Here is a 19,315-nt window from a genome sequence, read left to right on the forward strand (position 1 = left end):
TAGGTTGGCATAGATGGCCAAATAACGGACATATAGCAATAGTCGGTAATACATCCCATTTTTCAATTTTTTTCGAAATCGCGCTACAGGTCGCTATTTTGATCGGATCTTCACGAAATTTTGTGGGTTAATGTCGGTCCCACAGAAGAAGAAGCCTATTGATTTTTATGATGGTCTGATAATATTTAGGGGTCGGAATGTGCAAAAACTTATTTGGAGAAAAGGTCAACGTTTTATTGCAAAGCCAAGAGGTGTATCAAAAGCAAACCCTGTCAAGGAAAGTAGAAAATATCACCTTTTCATCGATGTAAAGTAGGTTGTCGTAGGTGGTCAAACAACAGAGATATCGCAATAGTCGCTAATGCATCCCATTTTCCGATTTGTTTGTAATCACGCTACAGGTCGCAAAACGAATTTTTTGGGAGTTGGTGCGGGTCCCACAGAGGAAAAAGCCTATAAAGTTTGGTGATGGTCGGATAATATTCAGCAGTCGGGGTAAGCGAAAAGCTTATGTGAAGAAACTTCAACGTTTTTTTTTTCATATGCGAATATCTCTGCCCGTCAATGGAAGAAGAAAAAATATCCTTTATATTGATACTATGTATGTTGGCGTAAGTGGGCAAACAACTGAGATATCGCAAAAGTCAGCAACATATCCAATTTTTAAATTTTTTTAATCACGCTAAGGTTGGAATTTTGATTGGATAGTCACGAAATTTTGGGGGTTGATGGGGGCCCCACGGATGAAGAAGCCTATTTATTTTGGTGATAATCGGATAATATTTAGGGGTCGGAATGGGGAAAAACTCATGTGGAGACAAATTCAAAGTTTTATTCTTTGTGAATATATCGGCTTCCGTTACATTGGTGTAAAGTAGGTTGGCGAAGGTGGTCAAACCAGAGAGATACCACAATAGTCGTTAATGCGCTACAGGTCGCAATTTTAATCGGGTGGTCACGAAATTTTTGTTGCTTATGGTGGTCCCAGACAAAAAGAGGCATATTATGGTTGGTGGTAGTCTGATTATAATCCCTAAAAGAAATGTTAACTAGTGAAAAGCTTATGCACAGGGGTAGTGGTGTAGGGTATCACATGGTCGGCCCTGTCACGGCTATAGCCTTTGCTCACTTGTTTGTGTGTTAAAAAAAAGGGATCGAATACTTTGCAACTTTTGGGGGAAGGTTCTAGAATCGATACAACGGGGACCAATAGCATTAAATTAAAAAAAAAGAAAAATTAGAGGCTAGTGGCCATATTTTCATATTCATTAAGCGACAATGTACTGATTTTGTCGATCCTTATTTTCGTAAGCTTATATACACTACACTTGTTAGGCCTAAGTTGGAGTATGCTCTGATAGTTTGGAATCCAACATCAATCACTCAAATTAGTCGTATAGAAAAGCTCGAAAAGAAATTTATAAAATTTGCTCTCTTTTCTTTAATCTTCACAAACCCTGTGCCATCTTATGAATCACGTTGCACTTTAATTCATTTACCGTTACTATACAATCGTAGATGTTTACAAACTATTATGTTTTTTCTATTTAAACTTATTAACGGATCTATAGACTGTCCACATCTTTTAGAACTAATATGTCTTCATGTGCCTAATCGTTCTTTAAGGAATACTGGGTACTTTTATATACCTTTCCATAGAACTATGTACGCTATGAATGAACCAATATTAAAAGCCCTTAGAGAATTCAACAGAATTAATATGCGATTTAATTTAGATTTCTCATATAAATACCTGAAATTTAAACAATTGTTAGAAAATATATATTATTAAGCATTAGTCTGTAAGGAACATATATCTTCCATAGACGAAATAAATTAATAAATAAATAAATTTTCTCCCGAAAAGTATAACTCTATAGACGTTTTTGATACAAAAACCTACATTACATTTTGGAAAGTTCTGTTTTTGGCACTGTTTGTAGTGTTTTGTACTACGCATTCGAGCTAAATTTCGTATTTACCCGGGATAGTAATTACATAGACATTTTTGTCCATTGGACCCTCCTGAAATAATCTCGATATTTCCAAGCAAAAAATTGTTAATAGAACATGGATGGAAGTAAAATTTAAAAAAAATATTCAAATTTCACAATTCCATTGCTAAACGTTCAAAATGCCGACAAAGCTTTGTACATTCGTAAATTTATAATAGTTTGAATTTCAAGAACCATTTTCTTATCTTAAACTATAACACGATATCAAACTAAGCACAATTTACAGTGGAACTTCTATATAACGAAGTTGTTTTTTGAACATAGGTGGGAATTCTCACACAAAATAATTTGTCTATAACGAATTTTTATACCCTCATCATTTAAGCTAACGAGGGTATATGGTAAATTTCAAATTTCTTTTGCAATTCCATTGGATGAAATGTTAAAATTTTTTTTGGGAGCACATTCGCAATTTTTGGAACATAGATTAAGAAAAAAGTCGTGGTTTCAAATCTGTTCGCGTTCACAAAATTGGATGCTGCGCTCCAAAGTTATGGGGGGTTTTGTTCCCTTATAAAGAACAAATATTTAAAAATTTCATTTTTGCTGTAATAAGAAAATGTATATATAAAGCGTTAACAGCATTTAATATCTATCCGTAGATGCCTAAATATTTACTAAATGTATTTCTATTTTCGCGGAAAATCAAGAAATACTGAAAAAATCTTGGAGTAAATTTAATTTATTCTAATTTAAAGTCCAAATAAAACTCGAAAAAAATAAATTAAAAATACATACAGACGATAACGATAACGATAGGATTTATAACTGCCATATTACAGCAACAACAAAAGACGAAAACTTATTGTTGGAATATTATTTCAAAAATATATTTTTTTGTTTAATACGAAAAATAGAAAAAACATTTTTGGGAGTTATTCTACTATTTCCCTAAATTTCGATGCAAGGACTGACGGAATTCGCTGAAACTTCTTCAAGGAAAATGCGATGACAAACCCGAAAGTGTATTTGCTTACTTTGATAAACAATAGGATTATGAAATAGAAAGTAATATTGAAATTACAACCAAACAAAAAACATAAAAGTTAAAAAACGTATAATTCGCGAATTCGTTAAAATCAGTTAAGGCGCATGCGCTTTTCAGATACAGCGAGTGTATCTCTATCAATATGTATCGATTTTTCCACTTTTCATTCAGCGATCAAAGTGTGCCGTCAGCTGCATCTTACTGTTCAAAAAACCTTTATGTGGATAAAAATGGCGCGATGTACATAAGATTATAAGGCGCATCCGATTTCAGTGACCGCCTATAAAAAATACGTCATTATAACAAATTTTAAACAAATTCGTCAAGAACCGCGTATGTGCTACCAAATTCTATTTTATACGAAATACGAATATTACTCCAGAATCTCGGTAATTTATGCCACACGGTTTTGGAAAATAATATAATCGCGTATGAATGATTCCATTTATGTAAAAATAACCAAAGAAAATCGCGGTTCAATAACCGCCGTTTTAGTGGATGGATTTGAACTCGGAAGGGTTCGTTAGATCCGGCGCGTAAAAAACTAAAATCACGCGGGGTTCAAGGGTACATGAGTCACAGTTGTAAATTTTGAAGCCAAAAAATAGGTTTTTAAAGAAAATTTACGCACCAAAATTTCGACTTTGGACTCTTATTACTAGGGAGATGTAGGAAGCACACTCATGAGATATACATCAAACGACGTGGAATCACGAGTTCTACAATCCAATAAATAGTTTGGGAAATTATCTGGTTGCGCCCTCCAATTATAAGAAAAATTCAAAAAACCCAGATTTCAAAACTTCAAAATGTCAGCATCGATTTTAGGGGGATTGAGTGTCTGGGCGTATATATTGATTACAGGCTTGATTTCAGATCACACATTGACACGTTATTTCCCAAGGTTATTTCCATTTTGCGTAAATTGAATTGTACTACTAGTGCCCGTAATTTCTACGCATAGTTATCTATGAGTTCATAGATATCCCCCGTGTAAGCAAAATTTCATAATTTCAATCCATAGATAACGTTACCGGGTCGAAAACGGCCGTGTTACTTACATCAAGGATTTTGCCTGGTTGAGCGTTGCCAATGTGTTAAAAATTGTAAAACACTTATATGTGGCAATGTTTTTACGAAATCATGAATGAAAATCACCAATGTTACCACATGTTTTTTAAATTTACACGCCTCGGTAAATGGCACGTAGAAATTACGAAACGAGTAGGTAAAGATAACTAATAGGTAGCTACCTACCCGGTTACCTAGGGCTAGAAATTACGGGCATAGTCCGGTCAAAATAGACATTGAAATAGCAAAAATTTCCACAAAGCTGAATTTTGGTGAAGAGCTAGGGTTTGCCATTAGAAGCAACGTCCTAAAAGTCCCCATCAATCCCATGTGTGCAAAAAAAATTATTCGGGGTCAAAGGTCAAAATTTAAGAGTTTTTAGGTTTTCGGATTTATTTTTTGAAAACGGTTGATCTAATCAAAAAGTGACTAAAGTAAATATTGTAGACAGAAAAATTATCTACAAGTTTGACCCTTATAATTTTTTTCTTAGCAGGAATCATCCTTGAGATATAGCTGTTCTAAAAAACAGATGATTTTTATGCACTTATAAGGGAAATATGCACATATTCAGACGAACCGGCTAAAATAAGCGAAGTAATCGGGTCTGTCCCCCAAAAAATATATATTTTCTTGAAGAGCGAAATTATAGCTATCTTCTAAAAAAAATTCCAACAAAATCGGAGTGTGTTTAGTAGAGTTATTCAATGTTAGAGTCATTTTATGCAAAAATAGCCCATTTAACCCACATGTATAATCGAAAGCCCAACGGGAACGACCCCAACGAAATCTCTCCGATTTTTTTCATGTTTTGTCCGAAGGTAGGGTTTGTTGCGCTAATTACGGAATTGTATAATTTTCAACGGTTGTGGATCCGGTTTCCCGGTTATTCGACCCGAAAAGCCAAATTTAAAAACCGGGTTAGACCCGGTTCTACTGAACCGATTGCTGCAAAGTGGATATCGTTTGAAAGCTTACGGAAGTATCTAACACATAGTGTCGTTACTTTAACTGTTTCGCCTCATAATGTACTTACGCGGCTAATTCTTTATTTGACCTTTAGATCGCGATATCTCGAAAATGGTAAGTCTTTTTTAAGAATCATAGAGACCACTCTTGTAGACAATTATTGAATCTACAACTTTTACTTTAGCCGGCTTTTGCTAAGTCTTACCGTTTTTGAGAAAAATTAAAAAAACTGAATAATGCCTCCAAAAATGACCTTTGACCCCGAATAACTTGTTTTGCACACATGGGATCGATGGGGACTTTTAGGACGTTGCTTCTAATGGCCAACCCTAGCTCTCCACTAAAATTCAGCTTTGTGGGAATTTTTGCTATTTCCCCCTTATACCTTCCTTTCTTTGTAAGACGGCAGCTTGCATATTCGTTGTTAATGTCAACTATCACCTATGGTATAGAGGTATTCTCTGGCGCTATTCAGTCGTGCCTCGACAGAATTCTTATATTAATTAATATGGTAGTTCGATTTGTATATCGTTTAAATTATAGAGATCATGTCTTCAGTTATACTTTGCAGTTTTTGGGACTTCCGTTTCAATCGTACATAGATTTTCGGGTTATGTCATGCTTTTATAAAATTATTAAAAACGGTACACCGGAATTACTCTGTTCAAAGTTCATTTTCTCACGATTCTTACGCAATCCACAAATCTTACTCCCTCGCTTTTGGTCCGGTATCTATGATCGATCATTCCTTGTTAGAGTAGCAAGGCTTTGGAATCACCTGCCTCTTAACTTGCGAAGTTTTGCATATTCACCCAATACATTTAAACGTAATTATATAATGTGCCTAAATGCGTAGCCCGGTGCCTGTAGTACGTGCATTATTATTAACATGGGATTTTAATTCATTACCTTTTATTCTTTTTTGGCTGGGGAGCAGTTTTTCTAGTTTCTGTTTCTTTTAATTTTTGTCATTATTTTGCAAACTATATTTTTTTATAATGTTATCTCAGTCATGGATTAAACAGCAAGATATTTTGTATTTATTTGTAATGCGCACTTTGGTCTTAAGGACTTTTTGCATTGCTATGTATGAATAATAAAATAAATAAAAAATGTGCCTCATCGAAATAATGGTTTTAGACCCCAAGTATGTTTGCACGGAATCCGTTTCAGACAATTTGGAGTTGACTTAGCCATGTCTGTCTGTTTGGCTGGCTATATTTTGTCCAACCTCAGTTTAAGTTCGAAGATGGGTTATATGGGTCCACTCCTTCCGGTACCTCCCCCACAAAAGTTCGAATGTGAGCACGATAACTCTTGAAGGGAGTAACCGATTTGGTCCATACTTTGCACATCGTGAAATTTCTACCAGACTTAAATGAAGTTCGAATATGGGTTTAATCTGTCTATTCCTTCGAGTACTTCCCACACAAAATTTCGGAAAAGTTCAGTTTATGGTCTGCTTTCGAATCGCTTTGATTTTTGCTGTAACAACTTGTATTCAGTACAACAGTGCAAGTTTCATCAGGGGCAAGTCCATACCTCCTGACAAAATAGCCTGAAAGGTGCAAAACAACCCTGCGACACTTTGTACAGTGGTTGGAGCGCAACATAACTCTCGAACGAATTTGCCGATTCGGTCCAAAATTTGACCTTCGTAATATTTTGTTCAAACTAAGTTTAAGTTGGAAGATGAGCTTTATCGGTCCACTCCTTGAGGTACCTCCCCCACACAATTTCAATTTCCATTTCCTTATTTTATGTACCAAACATGCTACTTATGTCCAATTTCAATGAAATTTGGAATATGTGACGGAACTTGGTCTGGAAATAAACGAGCCAAATTATTTAAAAATCGGTTCAGATTTGGATATAGCTCCCATACACATATATTTTCGGCCGACTTCCTTATTTTATGTACCAAATTTTGAACGTCTGACGGAATTTGTTCTAGAAATAAATGTGCCAAATTATATCGAGATTGGTTCAGATTTGGATATAGCTCCTATATACATATATTTTCGGCAGATTTCTTTATTTTATGCACCAAACACGCTATATATGACCAATTTCGCTGAAATTTAGAATGTGTGATGGATATTGGCCAAGAAATATATGTGCCAATTTATATTGAAATCGGTTCAGATTTGGATATAGCTCCCATATATTTTCTGTCGATTTCATGTATTTGAGACACCAAACACACTATTCATATCCAATTCCAAATTATATCGAAATCGGTTCACATTTGGATATAGCTCCAATATATATTTTCGGCCGATTTTCCGCATTGGATGCACCAAACACGCTATATATGTGCAAATTCGCTGAAATTTGGAATGTGTTACAGAACTTGGTCTAGAAATAAATGTGCCGAATTATATTGAAATCGGTTCAGATTTGGATATAGCTCCAATATATATATTCGGCCGATTTTCCACATTTGATGCACCAAACACGCTATATATGTGCAAATTCGCTGAAATTTGGAATGTGTTACAGAACTTGGTCTAGAAATAAATGTGCCAAATTATATCGAAATCGGTTCAGATTTGGATATAGCTCCTATATATATTTTCGGCAGATTTCCTGTATTTTATGCACCAAACTCCCTATATATGTCCAATTTCGCTGAAATTTCGAATGCGATAACGGGTCTAGACATAAATGTGCCAAATTATATCGAAATCGGTTCAGATTTGGATATTGCTCCTATATATATTTTCGGCCGATTTTCTGTATTTGATGCATCGAACACGCTATGTGTCCAATGTCGCTGAAATTTGGGATGTCTGACGGAATTTGTTCCAAAAATAAATGTGCCAAAATATATCGAGACCGGTTCAGATTTGAACACAATATATATGTCCAATTTCACTGAAATTTGGAAAGCGTGACGGAATTCGTTCTAGAATATGTATTTCCGGTCGATTTCATGTTTTTGTTACGTATGTTCAATTTCAATGAAATTTTGAAGACATAGCAGTCAGTAGAAGTCATCATTATTTAGACTTCTTAAGATTTATGTTTTACTAGCAGACCCCGGTCCGCGTTGCTAACCCGTCGTAATGAGTTTTAATTCAAAAGTAGGTATTTTCTACCTCATTTCTTCGGTCCATTGTCAAACCGAGAAGGATTTTAAATTTATCTACAGATTTCGTCTGTAAACTTTTTTTTTCTCTTACGGACTTTGTCGAATTTTTCGCCAATTTATGCTTTTAGGATTTATTATCGTCCATGTCACTGTCTTCATCCTAAAGCGATCTAATAATAAAAGTTACAAAAATGATTAAATCGAATTCTCCCGCTTATTTAGACCTATATGTTTTAGTTGTACATGGCTGATGGACCGTTGAACCTCACCATTTAAGTAAATTTGTAAATATGTAGTTTTTCTTGATCGGGGGACAACCTGATGCACTCATAAGTTTAACAAATACACCGATTATAAAATAATAGGCCCCGAAATTCGTCTATAAATATATAGCATTTTGGACCACGGGACATTCCTGAATATTTTCTGAAAATTAGGTTCAGTAGTTTTGGAAAAATAATGTTTTGAAAAGATTGGGCGTGGTCATCAGTTTTCAAGATATAACATTTTAAAAAAAGTGGGCCTGGTCCGGTCCTAGGGTGCACACAGCTTCATTGCCTACCAAAATGTATGCTGAAACCCATATAATCATAAGTTTGGCTTATACATATAGCGTTTAACAGAAAGGCATGGGGAAGGTACCCCACATAACAACGGCGAACATTGAGCTTTTGCTGCAAATCTTATGGAAATCCCTTCAGTAGTATTGGAGTTATGACATACTAAAAAAATGAGGCTTGGTCGGGCCTAAGAAGTACCTAGATTGTAGATTAATCCGTAAATTTTTATTCCGATACATACATAATTTTTGCAAATATAACGTTTTCTTTTTAAATATCGCATAGGGGAGGTACCCCGCCCCCTGTGGAATTCAATAAAATATGTAACCTGTTTTCGGGGGCGTGGTAAACTTTTCTTTCCAAAAAACCTAAGTTGGGTTATGACAGAATTTGATTTTTATTCATAAAGGAGTTATTTTAAATATGCCCTCTTCAAAATTCAAGAAAATATGCCTGTACATTCCCTGACATTTTCACGAATATCGGTTCAGTGGTTTTGTAGATGTAACATATTTTAAAAAGTGGGTATGGTCAAGTCTGTTGTTCCTAAAAAATAGGTAATCTCGGAGACACAACCACAATTGTCTCGCAAATTAACTTCCAAATAGATACATTTCTAATTATTGTAAATATAACATTTTTAAAAAAAGTAGGGTATAGGGGAATTTCCCCGCCCTTTCCGAAATTCAACTGAATTTGTAGCCTATTTTAAGCGGGGACCATCTCTGTACATTCCCTGGCATTTTAAGGAAAATCGGTTCAGTAGTTTTTGTAAAAATGATAAAAATAGAAAATTGAAAAAGTGGGCGTAAAAGTGGGCATGGTCAAATTTTCATTGCATAAAAACCCAAGTCGAAAATCGGTCTAGCTGTTCTCAACTGATGCCATTACCAACGAACGATATTCGATTTTTATTTATAAAGATTTAAAAGCTTAGACAAATCGCGATTTTCTTGAAAATCCCCTGTAGATATAACATAATTAGATAGTGAGCGTGGTCGGATCTTAAGTCACAAAATGAGTACGTAAGGTTGGAGACACAATCGCCATTGACTCGTAAATAAATTCCCAAACCGATACATTCGTATTTGTTGCAAATATTGCATTTTTACAAAAATAGGGTATAGGGGAGGTACCCGCCCGATCCGAAAGTCAAAAAATATGTAGCCTATTTTTTATCGGGGACCAACCCTGTACATTTGCTGAAAGTTTCAGGAAAATCGATTTCGTAGTTTCGTAGATATAACATATTTAAAAAGGTGGGCGTTGTCCAGTCTTAATGCCCCAAATAAGCACGTAAGGTCGGAGACACAATCGCCATTGACTCGGAAATTAATTTTCAAGGCGATACATTTGTAATTGTTGCAAATATTGCATTTTTACAAAAATAGGGCATAGGGGAGGTATCCCGCCCGATCCGAAATTCAACCAAATATGTAGCATATTTCAACCGGGGGCCATCACTCTACTTTCCCTGCAAATTTCAGGAAAATCTATTGAGTAGTTCCGTAGATATAACATATTTATAAAAGTGGGCGGAAAAGTGGGCGTGACCAATTTTTCTTTGCATAAAAGCCTAAACTGGACTATGACTAACATTTCCACAAAAAATTATCCAAATCGCTCTAGCCGTTTTCAACTGATTCAATTACCAACAAACGACAATTGAGTTTTATATATAAAGATTACGATATATCTAAATCATTAGGAATACTTATAGGCGGAAAGGCTTTCGGAGGAGTGATACATCCTGAAATATAAAAAATACCATAGCAGCTCCATAACAACCCTGAATAGGTATATAACGCCTTCATATCTTCTATATTTATTCGTTAAAATATTAAAAACGTTAATATTTCGATGGCATTCCATTATATTTTATCGTAGACGGGGCAGCAAAGTGCACCGGGTTCAGCTAGTAGAACTATATATAAAGTACTAAAATAATTAAGCACTGTACAGTAACTATGTAATTTAATCTTTGTCAATGTCAACTTTTTAAATGTAAGATGTATGCATTAGGGTGAACAAAAAAAATTTTTTTTGATTGGATTTCCAACCCCTTAGATATAAACATGGTCTATAGGCTTTTGCAGGGTTAATAAAGCTTTATTTGACTTATACGCAAGGGAATTGACATTTGAAACCCAGTGGGTTTGTTAAATCTGGTAATATACTATTAAAAATAAATCTGGTTATGTACTATTAAATTCTTTCCATTTCAAACTTTATATATATATGAAATTTTATGACGATCGATTAACGTTAACCCGTTTCAAGCCAGCGATCTTTGTTTCCATAGCCCAGTCGAACTTCTCTATAACGCACTTATCTGTAATGCATTTTTCTCTGTAACGAATAAAAATTAAAAACACAACTTTTTCCCACACATTTTCACTTTAGAGCACAAGGTAACACTTGAATGGATCTGCCGATTCGGTCCAAAATTTGGCCTTAGTAATATTTTGTACAAACTTAGTATAAGTTCGAATTTATGTCACATCGGTCCACTTCTTCAGGTACCTCCTCGACAAAAGTTCAAAAATGTTCGGAAAAATTGTGCGCACGATAATTCTTGAAGGGAGTGGCCGATTTGGTCCATACCTTACACATCCTAATATATCTACCATATGTGTATCAGGTTTGAATATAGACTATATTTGTCCACTCCTTCGGTACCTTCCCCACAAAATTTCGGATAAGTTCACCTTAAGACCTGCTCTCGAATCACTTTGATTTTTGTTGAAGCAACTTGCATTCGCTGCCTCAATTACGAAGGTAAATGCTTTTTTAGGGGCAAGTCCATACTTCTTGAGAAAACAGCCCAAAAGGTGTCCAAATTTAGTTCCAGTTCCAAAATAGGCAACAACTTCCTGTACTTTCCCCAAAAATTATAAAATGTCACTAAAATGGTATGCACGATTTCCCTTGAACGGCACATCCAAATTGGTCCAAACGTTGGATCTCTTTTGTCCAAATTTAGTTTAACTTCTAATGACCGATATCGATCTTCTCCTTATGGTACCTCCCCCACAAAACTTCAACAATTGTGTCCGTAGATGAAAGTATCAATTCAAATTGGCTGAGGGTATATCTCTGTCGGCAAAGCCGACTGATACATTTTTACTTGTTATTCCAATGTTAGATAGTCGCAAAAAATTCTATAATCTTAAAAAAATCCAAAAATTGCTTTGAACCCTATTGGAGACTTTTAGAACATTACTCGTAATGACAGACCCCACCTGTCCACCAAACTTCAAATATATGGGAAATTTTGCTATTTTAATATCTCATTCAAAATGGGAACGTTAAGATATTCGCTTTCGGGTCTTGCTTAGTTAAGTCACAAAGTATATGTGTTTTAGAGGGGTCCTAAGTAAACAATCATCTCAAATCATATTTTCTGTAATAATCCTTTGGCGTTATCTTTTTTTCACATTCTAATTTTGTTTTTAGAATATGAAACATTGAACTTTGTTCTATGTCCTAATATTTAATTTGCTTAAAAGGAATTCGTTCAAACTCTAACTTGGAGCAAAAAAAAAAAAAATAATATTAAAAAACAAAATATGTATAAATAGTACTTATTTGTAGATCACGTCAACTTTAGAAATATTTTCGTATTGAAATAAATCAAATATTTGAACATGTGTACTGTATACAAAACAAAAGGCGTGCCACATTCTGGCCAAATGATGAAACAATGTATTAACTACAGTCGAACTTCTATATGACGTAACACTTGGGGACCGATGTATTACTATGTTTTTTTTAATTAAATTCATATCGGTTTACATAAAATGTGTACATAAAGAGATGGTTTATAGAACCTTACATCTACAATTAAACATTTAATGCATCATATATGTACACCGTTTGTGACGTAGGGGATGAGAGATAGCAAAGAACGGTCCTGACCGGCTTTAACATGGCAAAGTCCAGCATTTATCTTGATCCCTCTCTCATCTCAAGTGGACACTGACCTCCCCGTGGTGTCACCTGGGGAGCTGCCTTTAACACCCGTTAAAAATGGAAAGGAAAATTCTTTGGCCCAACAGTCGGAAAATTCAGTTTCCACAATGAAACATCTGACAATGGCATGAGGCTGATAGACTTCGCAGCGGCAAAAAGCATGGTAGTTAGCAGCACCAGATTTAAACATCTCGACATCCATATGGGCACCTGGCTGTCTCCAGATCAGAAAACAAGAAATCAAATTGATCACGTTGTGATAGATGGAAGACATTCATCGAGGGTGTTGGATGTGCGCTCGTTCCGAGGAGCAAAAATAGACTCGAACCACTACCTAGTTGCAGCAAAGGTACGCACCCGGTTAAACGTAGCAAACAAAGTACGAACAGACACAACACGAAAGTTAGACATCGGTAAGCTGCAATCACAACAGATAGTCACAGCATATTCCACTCAACTTAATCAAAGCACTCCTCATCCCGATAACATATCAGCGCAATGACAAAGTATTGCCCACTGCATGCAAACAGCCACAAAATCCATACTTGGATACCAGAGACCTCTAACAAGGAATACATGCTATGATCAGGAGTGTCGTGCTGCTACCGAAGAGAAAAATGCGGTATATAGGGCTACTTTACAATCCGTTGCAACGCGTAGTGCATGAGAGAGATATGGGGAGAAAAGGAGAGAGGAGAAACGTCTTTTTCGCAGGAAAAGGAGAGAGATGGAAAAGCGGGAGTGAGAAAAATCGAGATGTACAGGAGCCAGAATGAAGTCCGAAAATTTAACCAAAGAGTGAAGCGTCAAACTTTGGTGCAGGCACCTCCTCCTGTAGAGACCAGGAAGGTAATTTGGTAACTGATGCAGATAGTGTGCTCAGGATATGGAAAGAGCATTTTTCAAACCTGTTGGTATCCAGCGAAGACGACGAAGATACCACAGATCCAATCCCAGAAGATTGTATTGCATGTATACCGCCCAGCCAAGTTGAGGTTAAGACAGCAATAAACCGGCTGAAGAATAATAAGGCATCAGGAGCCGATGGCTTACCAGCCGAAATGTTCTAAACAGGAGGCGACACGCTGATAAGGTTTATTGATCTGGCAGGAAGAACGAGTACCAGACGATTGGAACCTGAATATCCTGTGCCCCGTCCATAAGAAAGGAGATAAGACTGTATGCTCTAACTATAGGGGCATAGGTATACTCCCGATTGCCTACAAGATCGTTTCAGGGATATTGTGCGAACGACTAAAGCCTATGGTCAACGAGATAATTGGGCCATACCAATGCGGCTTTAGACCTGGCAAGTCCACCATTGACCAGATATTTGCCCTGCGGCAAATCCTGGAGAAGACCCAAGAGATTCAGATCGACACCTACCACCTTTTTGTCGATTATAAAGCAGCCTTCGACAGCCCGCTACGTTCAAAGGTATTCCAAGCCGTGTGTGAATTTGGTATCCCCGCAAAACTCATTCGGCTTTGTAAAATGACTCTAACTGACACAAGATCTTCTGTTAAAATAGGAAAGAACCTCTCCGAAGTATTTTGTACCAAAAGAGATTTCAGGCAAGGAGACAGCCTCTCGTGTGATCTCTTCAACATCCTGCTGGAAAAGGTTATTCGAGAGGCAAACGTCAAAAGAAGTGGCACAATCTACACCATTAGCCACATGCTACTTGCTTATGCTGATGATATAGACATCATGGGACGATCAGTAAAAGAAGTAACAGATACCTTTATGAAGGTCGAAGGAGAATCTGCTAAAGTGGATCTGGCGTAATCGGCGGGAAGACTAAGTTGATGGTGTCGACGCGCGATGCGTCCATAGAGATCGGGCCAACTGTTGACGTTGGGTCCCATAATGTTGAGGTAGTAAAAGACTTCGTCTACCTCGGCACCGCCGTAAACACAACCAACGACATCAGCTGTGAAATAAAACGAAGAATTGTATTGGCTAATAGATGCTACTTTGGCTTAAGTAAGCAGTTTAAAAACAAATCCACATCTCGTCAAACAAAAATAACGCTTTACAAAACACTGATACTGCCCGTGTTGATGTATGTTTGAGAGAAAAATTCTTCGAAAGATCTACGGACCAATCTGCGTTGGCGGTGAATATCGACGTCGCATGAAACGAGCTGTATCTGCTATACAACGACATCAATATAACTAAACGTATTGAGATGGAACGATTGCGTTGGCTAGGCCATATCATAAGAATGAGCGATGATGAACCCGCTAAAGAGGCGTATAAATATGAGCCGCTTGGCGGTGCACGCAGTATTCCAGAAAGAGAAGCAATAGATAGAAAGAAATGGAGATCTTTTCATAGTTCGGCCTATAGAACAAATGTTCGGTAATGGGTAAGTAAGTATATGAACACCGTTTAAATGGAGAAGGAAAAGATGACGAAAAAAAACCTTCAATAAAATATAAAATTACTATGTTATAAAGAAAATTCGTTATAGAGAGATTATTTTGTGTGAGAATTTCCAATTATGTTCAAAAAATAACTTCATTATAGAGAAGTAATCGTTACAGGGAAGTTCGTTATAGAGAAGTTTGACTAAATATCACCAATATTTTTGAAAATTTAACATAGCTGAAGCCAAGGTTTACCCTTTTAGAATACGCGACTTGTGGTTCTATATTATACAAATTAAATGTTTCTGGATAAAATGAAATGTGTTTGGACACGGCAAAAAATATTGGCCCTAAAAGATAATTTGCATGGAAGCTGTGGCTATATTTATGTTAAAAAATGTGTAAAAATGGGTTGAAGCCACCATGTCTTTTTTTGTTTTTTCTCGATTTGTGAGTAAACCACACTTCTCTCGATTTTCCTGTCAAAGTAAAAGTAGAAGCAAACTAAATAATGATCATCTCACTAATGTATTAGTTTTCAAAATTTTAAGTGCTTCTACCATTAAATGATGTTGACATTTTGAAGCCAGATTTACAGTGTTTTTTGAAACTTTCTTCTAATTTCATTCCGCAAACAGGTTTTTCAAAAAATCATATATAGGATTGTAGTACTTGCGATTCTGAGTTATTTGATACGTATATCGTGAAGGTAGTCTGCACAGCTTCATAGTAATCTACATCCAAATGCGGAAATTTTGTGTGAACATTTTTGTAAAAAACATATTTTTCGGGCCTAATTTGTACAATTGTCATTCGATTTGCTCGTACTTGATTGCACATTTTAGTTTTTTACGTTCCGGATCTAATAAATCATTCCCCGTGAAAATCCATCTACAAAAACGCGAGTTACAGGAACGTCCAAAGTAGAAAAATCACCTAAAATTGTTTTTGGAAATATCGCGTAATTTATCGCGTTTTCTGCGGTTCGTTTCCACTACAATGAAACAACTAATACAGCATCTTCGTTTTAGCGGAAACAGAGATTTGAAAACTTCACTGATAAGGGAGCTATATTCATTTTATCCAAAAAAATAGTGTGTGATGCTACATCCACGGTTCTTCATTGATCGCCTTGAAATAGATATATATCGATGTAGATTTTCATGGTGGACATTGAAATCGGATGCGGACAAAAATTGTATGCACTTTGCGCAAATTAGCGATATTTTATAGGTATTTTAATGCTAATATGCAGTTGATGCTACATCTTATCCTCCAAATTAAATTTCGAAAAATATATACAAATTAACAGATATGGTCTTGCTGTACATGAAAATCACATGCGGACAAAATGATTTTGATAATTACGCGATTTACACGTATTTAAAAATGCATTTAAATAAAAATGGGTTATTTGACCTCTATTTCCATTTCAGAAGCTTTGACATATATCCTCATCAACGCAATTAGCTTCCCTAATGGGAAAGTTTTAATATGAATGTCAATAAAGCAAAATCCGTCTATTTTGTTGGGAGATTTAAGCAAAATGAAGGAAGTATTCCTTTAAATGTTTACAATATTTTCCACTACATAATGCATGTGAAAAAATATTTTTTCAAACAAAAAATAATTTTTTTTTTACCATAATATGTATTTATTTCGGCTGTAACGTCCAAACTATAAAACCAATCTGTATGATTGTAGTCTCATTTGATTCGCCGTGAAGTTTTGATCCACAACAAATTTTTATGTAATTTTATGACCACTAAATGGGCCTTAATTTTGAAAAAAATTTACTTATATTCAATAATTTATCAATTTTATGTACATTCCGCGAATTTTGTGTAACATTTTGCAGGTATTATGCAATCTACTCGCTGAAGTCATTTCGAGAGAACTTTTTTGCAACAATTGTGCTCATTAAACTAATTAGCGTTTTTATAATATTTTCTTTCTTAAAAAGCGAAATAAAAGCGCCATAACTTTTGTCCGCAACATCCAAAAATTGGCTCGCGACCAGATTCGTACTGGGAATTTTTTTCTTGACCTACATATCAAAAATCGTTGATGTAGCGCGAAAAAAATTTATCATTTTTTTCTGAAATGGAATATGAAATAATTGACAATATTCGTGATATATGAATATATTTTTATAAAAAATACTTGGTATGTAAACATGTTAACACAATCTGAAATGACTGTTCTTAGTAAATAAGGCCTGTACATCTTTAAAAAATATGAAACTATTCTAGAGACATAGAAAAAATGACATACGACAAGTAAAACATGTCGTATGTCGTTTTTTTTTTTAATCTGATTATGCTGAACTTTGGAGTTTGGAATTTTAAACTTTTATTTAGCCCCTAAACTATACAAGCTATACATATATTATATTATTATTACATATATATACTATTATTTTTACACTCCAACAAATACAGCTTTTTTACCATACAATGCATTATTATTATATAAGGTATTTTGATTAATATTAAAATAGTTTTTTGCAACTTCAATTTCAGATGAATACGGTTGTAGCGGAGCTTTAATCGATGATCGTCACGTTCTTACAGCCGCCCATTGTGTGTACGGTGAAGCCTATCGTGCGAAAAAGGGATTGTAAGCGGTATAGTTTATTGCCAAAATTAAGAGTCACATCATCTAAATTTTCATTGTGCATTTGATTTTGCAGAAAATATGTGCGTCTAGGTGAATTCAATGTCAGGACCGAACCTGATTGCATAGAAGAGCCAAACTATTTAAGTTGTGCTGATGCAGCCATGGATATGAGTGTTGAAAAGATCGCTGTACATCCGGATTATAAGGACTATTCATTCAATAAATTAAATGATATAGCCGTGATAAAGCTGAAGAATCCTGTGTCGTTTACACATTTTGTAATGCCCATATGTTTGCCGAATAAAACAGAGGATAGTCCATTTGAAAAGGATCAAATGTTTTCGGTATCAGGTTGGGGAAGGACAGATTTCTGTAAGTAATTGTCACCAAACATATAATAATGGCTCAATGTTATTTTTTATTTTCTTTCATTTTTTAGTTAATAAATATTTCGTTAATATCCCAAGTCCAATAAAACTAAAGCTGCGCATACCTCTAATGTCAAGAGAGAACTGTACGAAAGTTTTGAAAATGTATGGTATTGAGTTGGGGCCCAAGCAATTGTGTGCCGGTGGCGAACACGCCAAAGATACTTGCGCAGGTGATAGCGGAGGGCCTCTCATGTTTTTCGATCGTAAACATTCTCGTTGGGTTAGCTATGGTATTGTTAGCTTTGGTTTTACTCAATGTGGTCTCACCGGACATCCGGCAGTTTACACAAATGTTGCTGAATACACAGATTGGATACGTAAAATCATCAATGATTAGTGGGAATGTTTAATTTGTTCAAATCTAAAATGTATATTTATATATAAATGTGTATTTGATAAGTATTTTAAGTGGTAACTCATTTCTATTGTTAGTTAATCAATTTGTCAAGAGATTGTAATTTATGCTCTAGTTTTTCAAATACATACAAAATGTAAATATTATTAAATTATTTAATTAAGCTATGTAACTGTAAAAAACGAAGAAAATAAATAAAGAGTAAAATAAATATTAATATTGGTGTAAGTAAGCGATTTAACAATCAGACATCTAAATTTAAGGAGTGAAAATTGTAAATAAAATGTTAATAAATTTAACACTTTTAGTGAAGCAATTTAAGGGTTTCAAAATGAATATTACTAAGTTGCATAATACAAAAAAGCCTCCCTATTCAGCTATTTGCATTTTTCTCAAAATCGGTAAGTCTTACCAAAAATTGGCTAAAATAAAAGATTACGATTTTTAAAAACAAGTGTTTATTTTCACTGAACTAATAGTAATAACGGCGTTTTTATACCCAGCACCACGAATTGTATTGAAGTAAATAGAAATAATTACACCAAGACCTCGCTTTGCGTCGTTGATAATTTCCAAAAAAGACACGACTCAAAGTGAAACGAAGCAAAGCGAATTCAGATTTTCTATGGAGAACCATGTAAAGTTCACAAATAGTTTCCAGGGCAAAAAACACGATTTTTCTCATGTCCAAAATTTTAGGTGGATAAATTACTTGAACAACTAGGAACCATAAATGACCAGAAAATGTAGCCAAAACGGTCAAAATATCTGAAAAGTTTCTACATCACTGGGAACATTAAATGTCAAATTGTTCTGAAAATGTTGTTAAAATGTTAAAATACCTGAAGTCGGGCGGTACCGTTGTATGG

General features: G+C 35.2%; 1 protein-coding gene across 1 annotated transcript in view; it reads left to right on the forward strand.

Annotated features, from left to right (window-relative positions):
- The window catches only part of LOC141389501 (CLIP domain-containing serine protease B8), a 30,520-nt gene extending 11,758 nt beyond the window's left edge, over positions 1-18,762 (forward strand). Inside the window, exons 2-4 of the mRNA XM_073961088.1 lie at positions 17,564-17,660; positions 17,734-18,032; positions 18,100-18,762. Of these exons, the coding sequence (XP_073817189.1) occupies positions 17,564-17,660; positions 17,734-18,032; positions 18,100-18,428 (725 nt within the window). The 3' untranslated portion in view covers positions 18,429-18,762. The remainder of the gene's footprint in view (positions 1-17,563; positions 17,661-17,733; positions 18,033-18,099) is intronic.
- The last annotated feature ends 553 nt before the right edge of the window (positions 18,763-19,315 follow it).

This window comes from Musca autumnalis, unplaced genomic scaffold (genome assembly GCF_047663935.1).
Source record: "Musca autumnalis isolate F117 unplaced genomic scaffold, ASM4766393v1 scaffold_1, whole genome shotgun sequence".
Lineage (NCBI taxonomy): Eukaryota > Metazoa > Arthropoda > Insecta > Diptera > Muscidae > Musca > Musca autumnalis.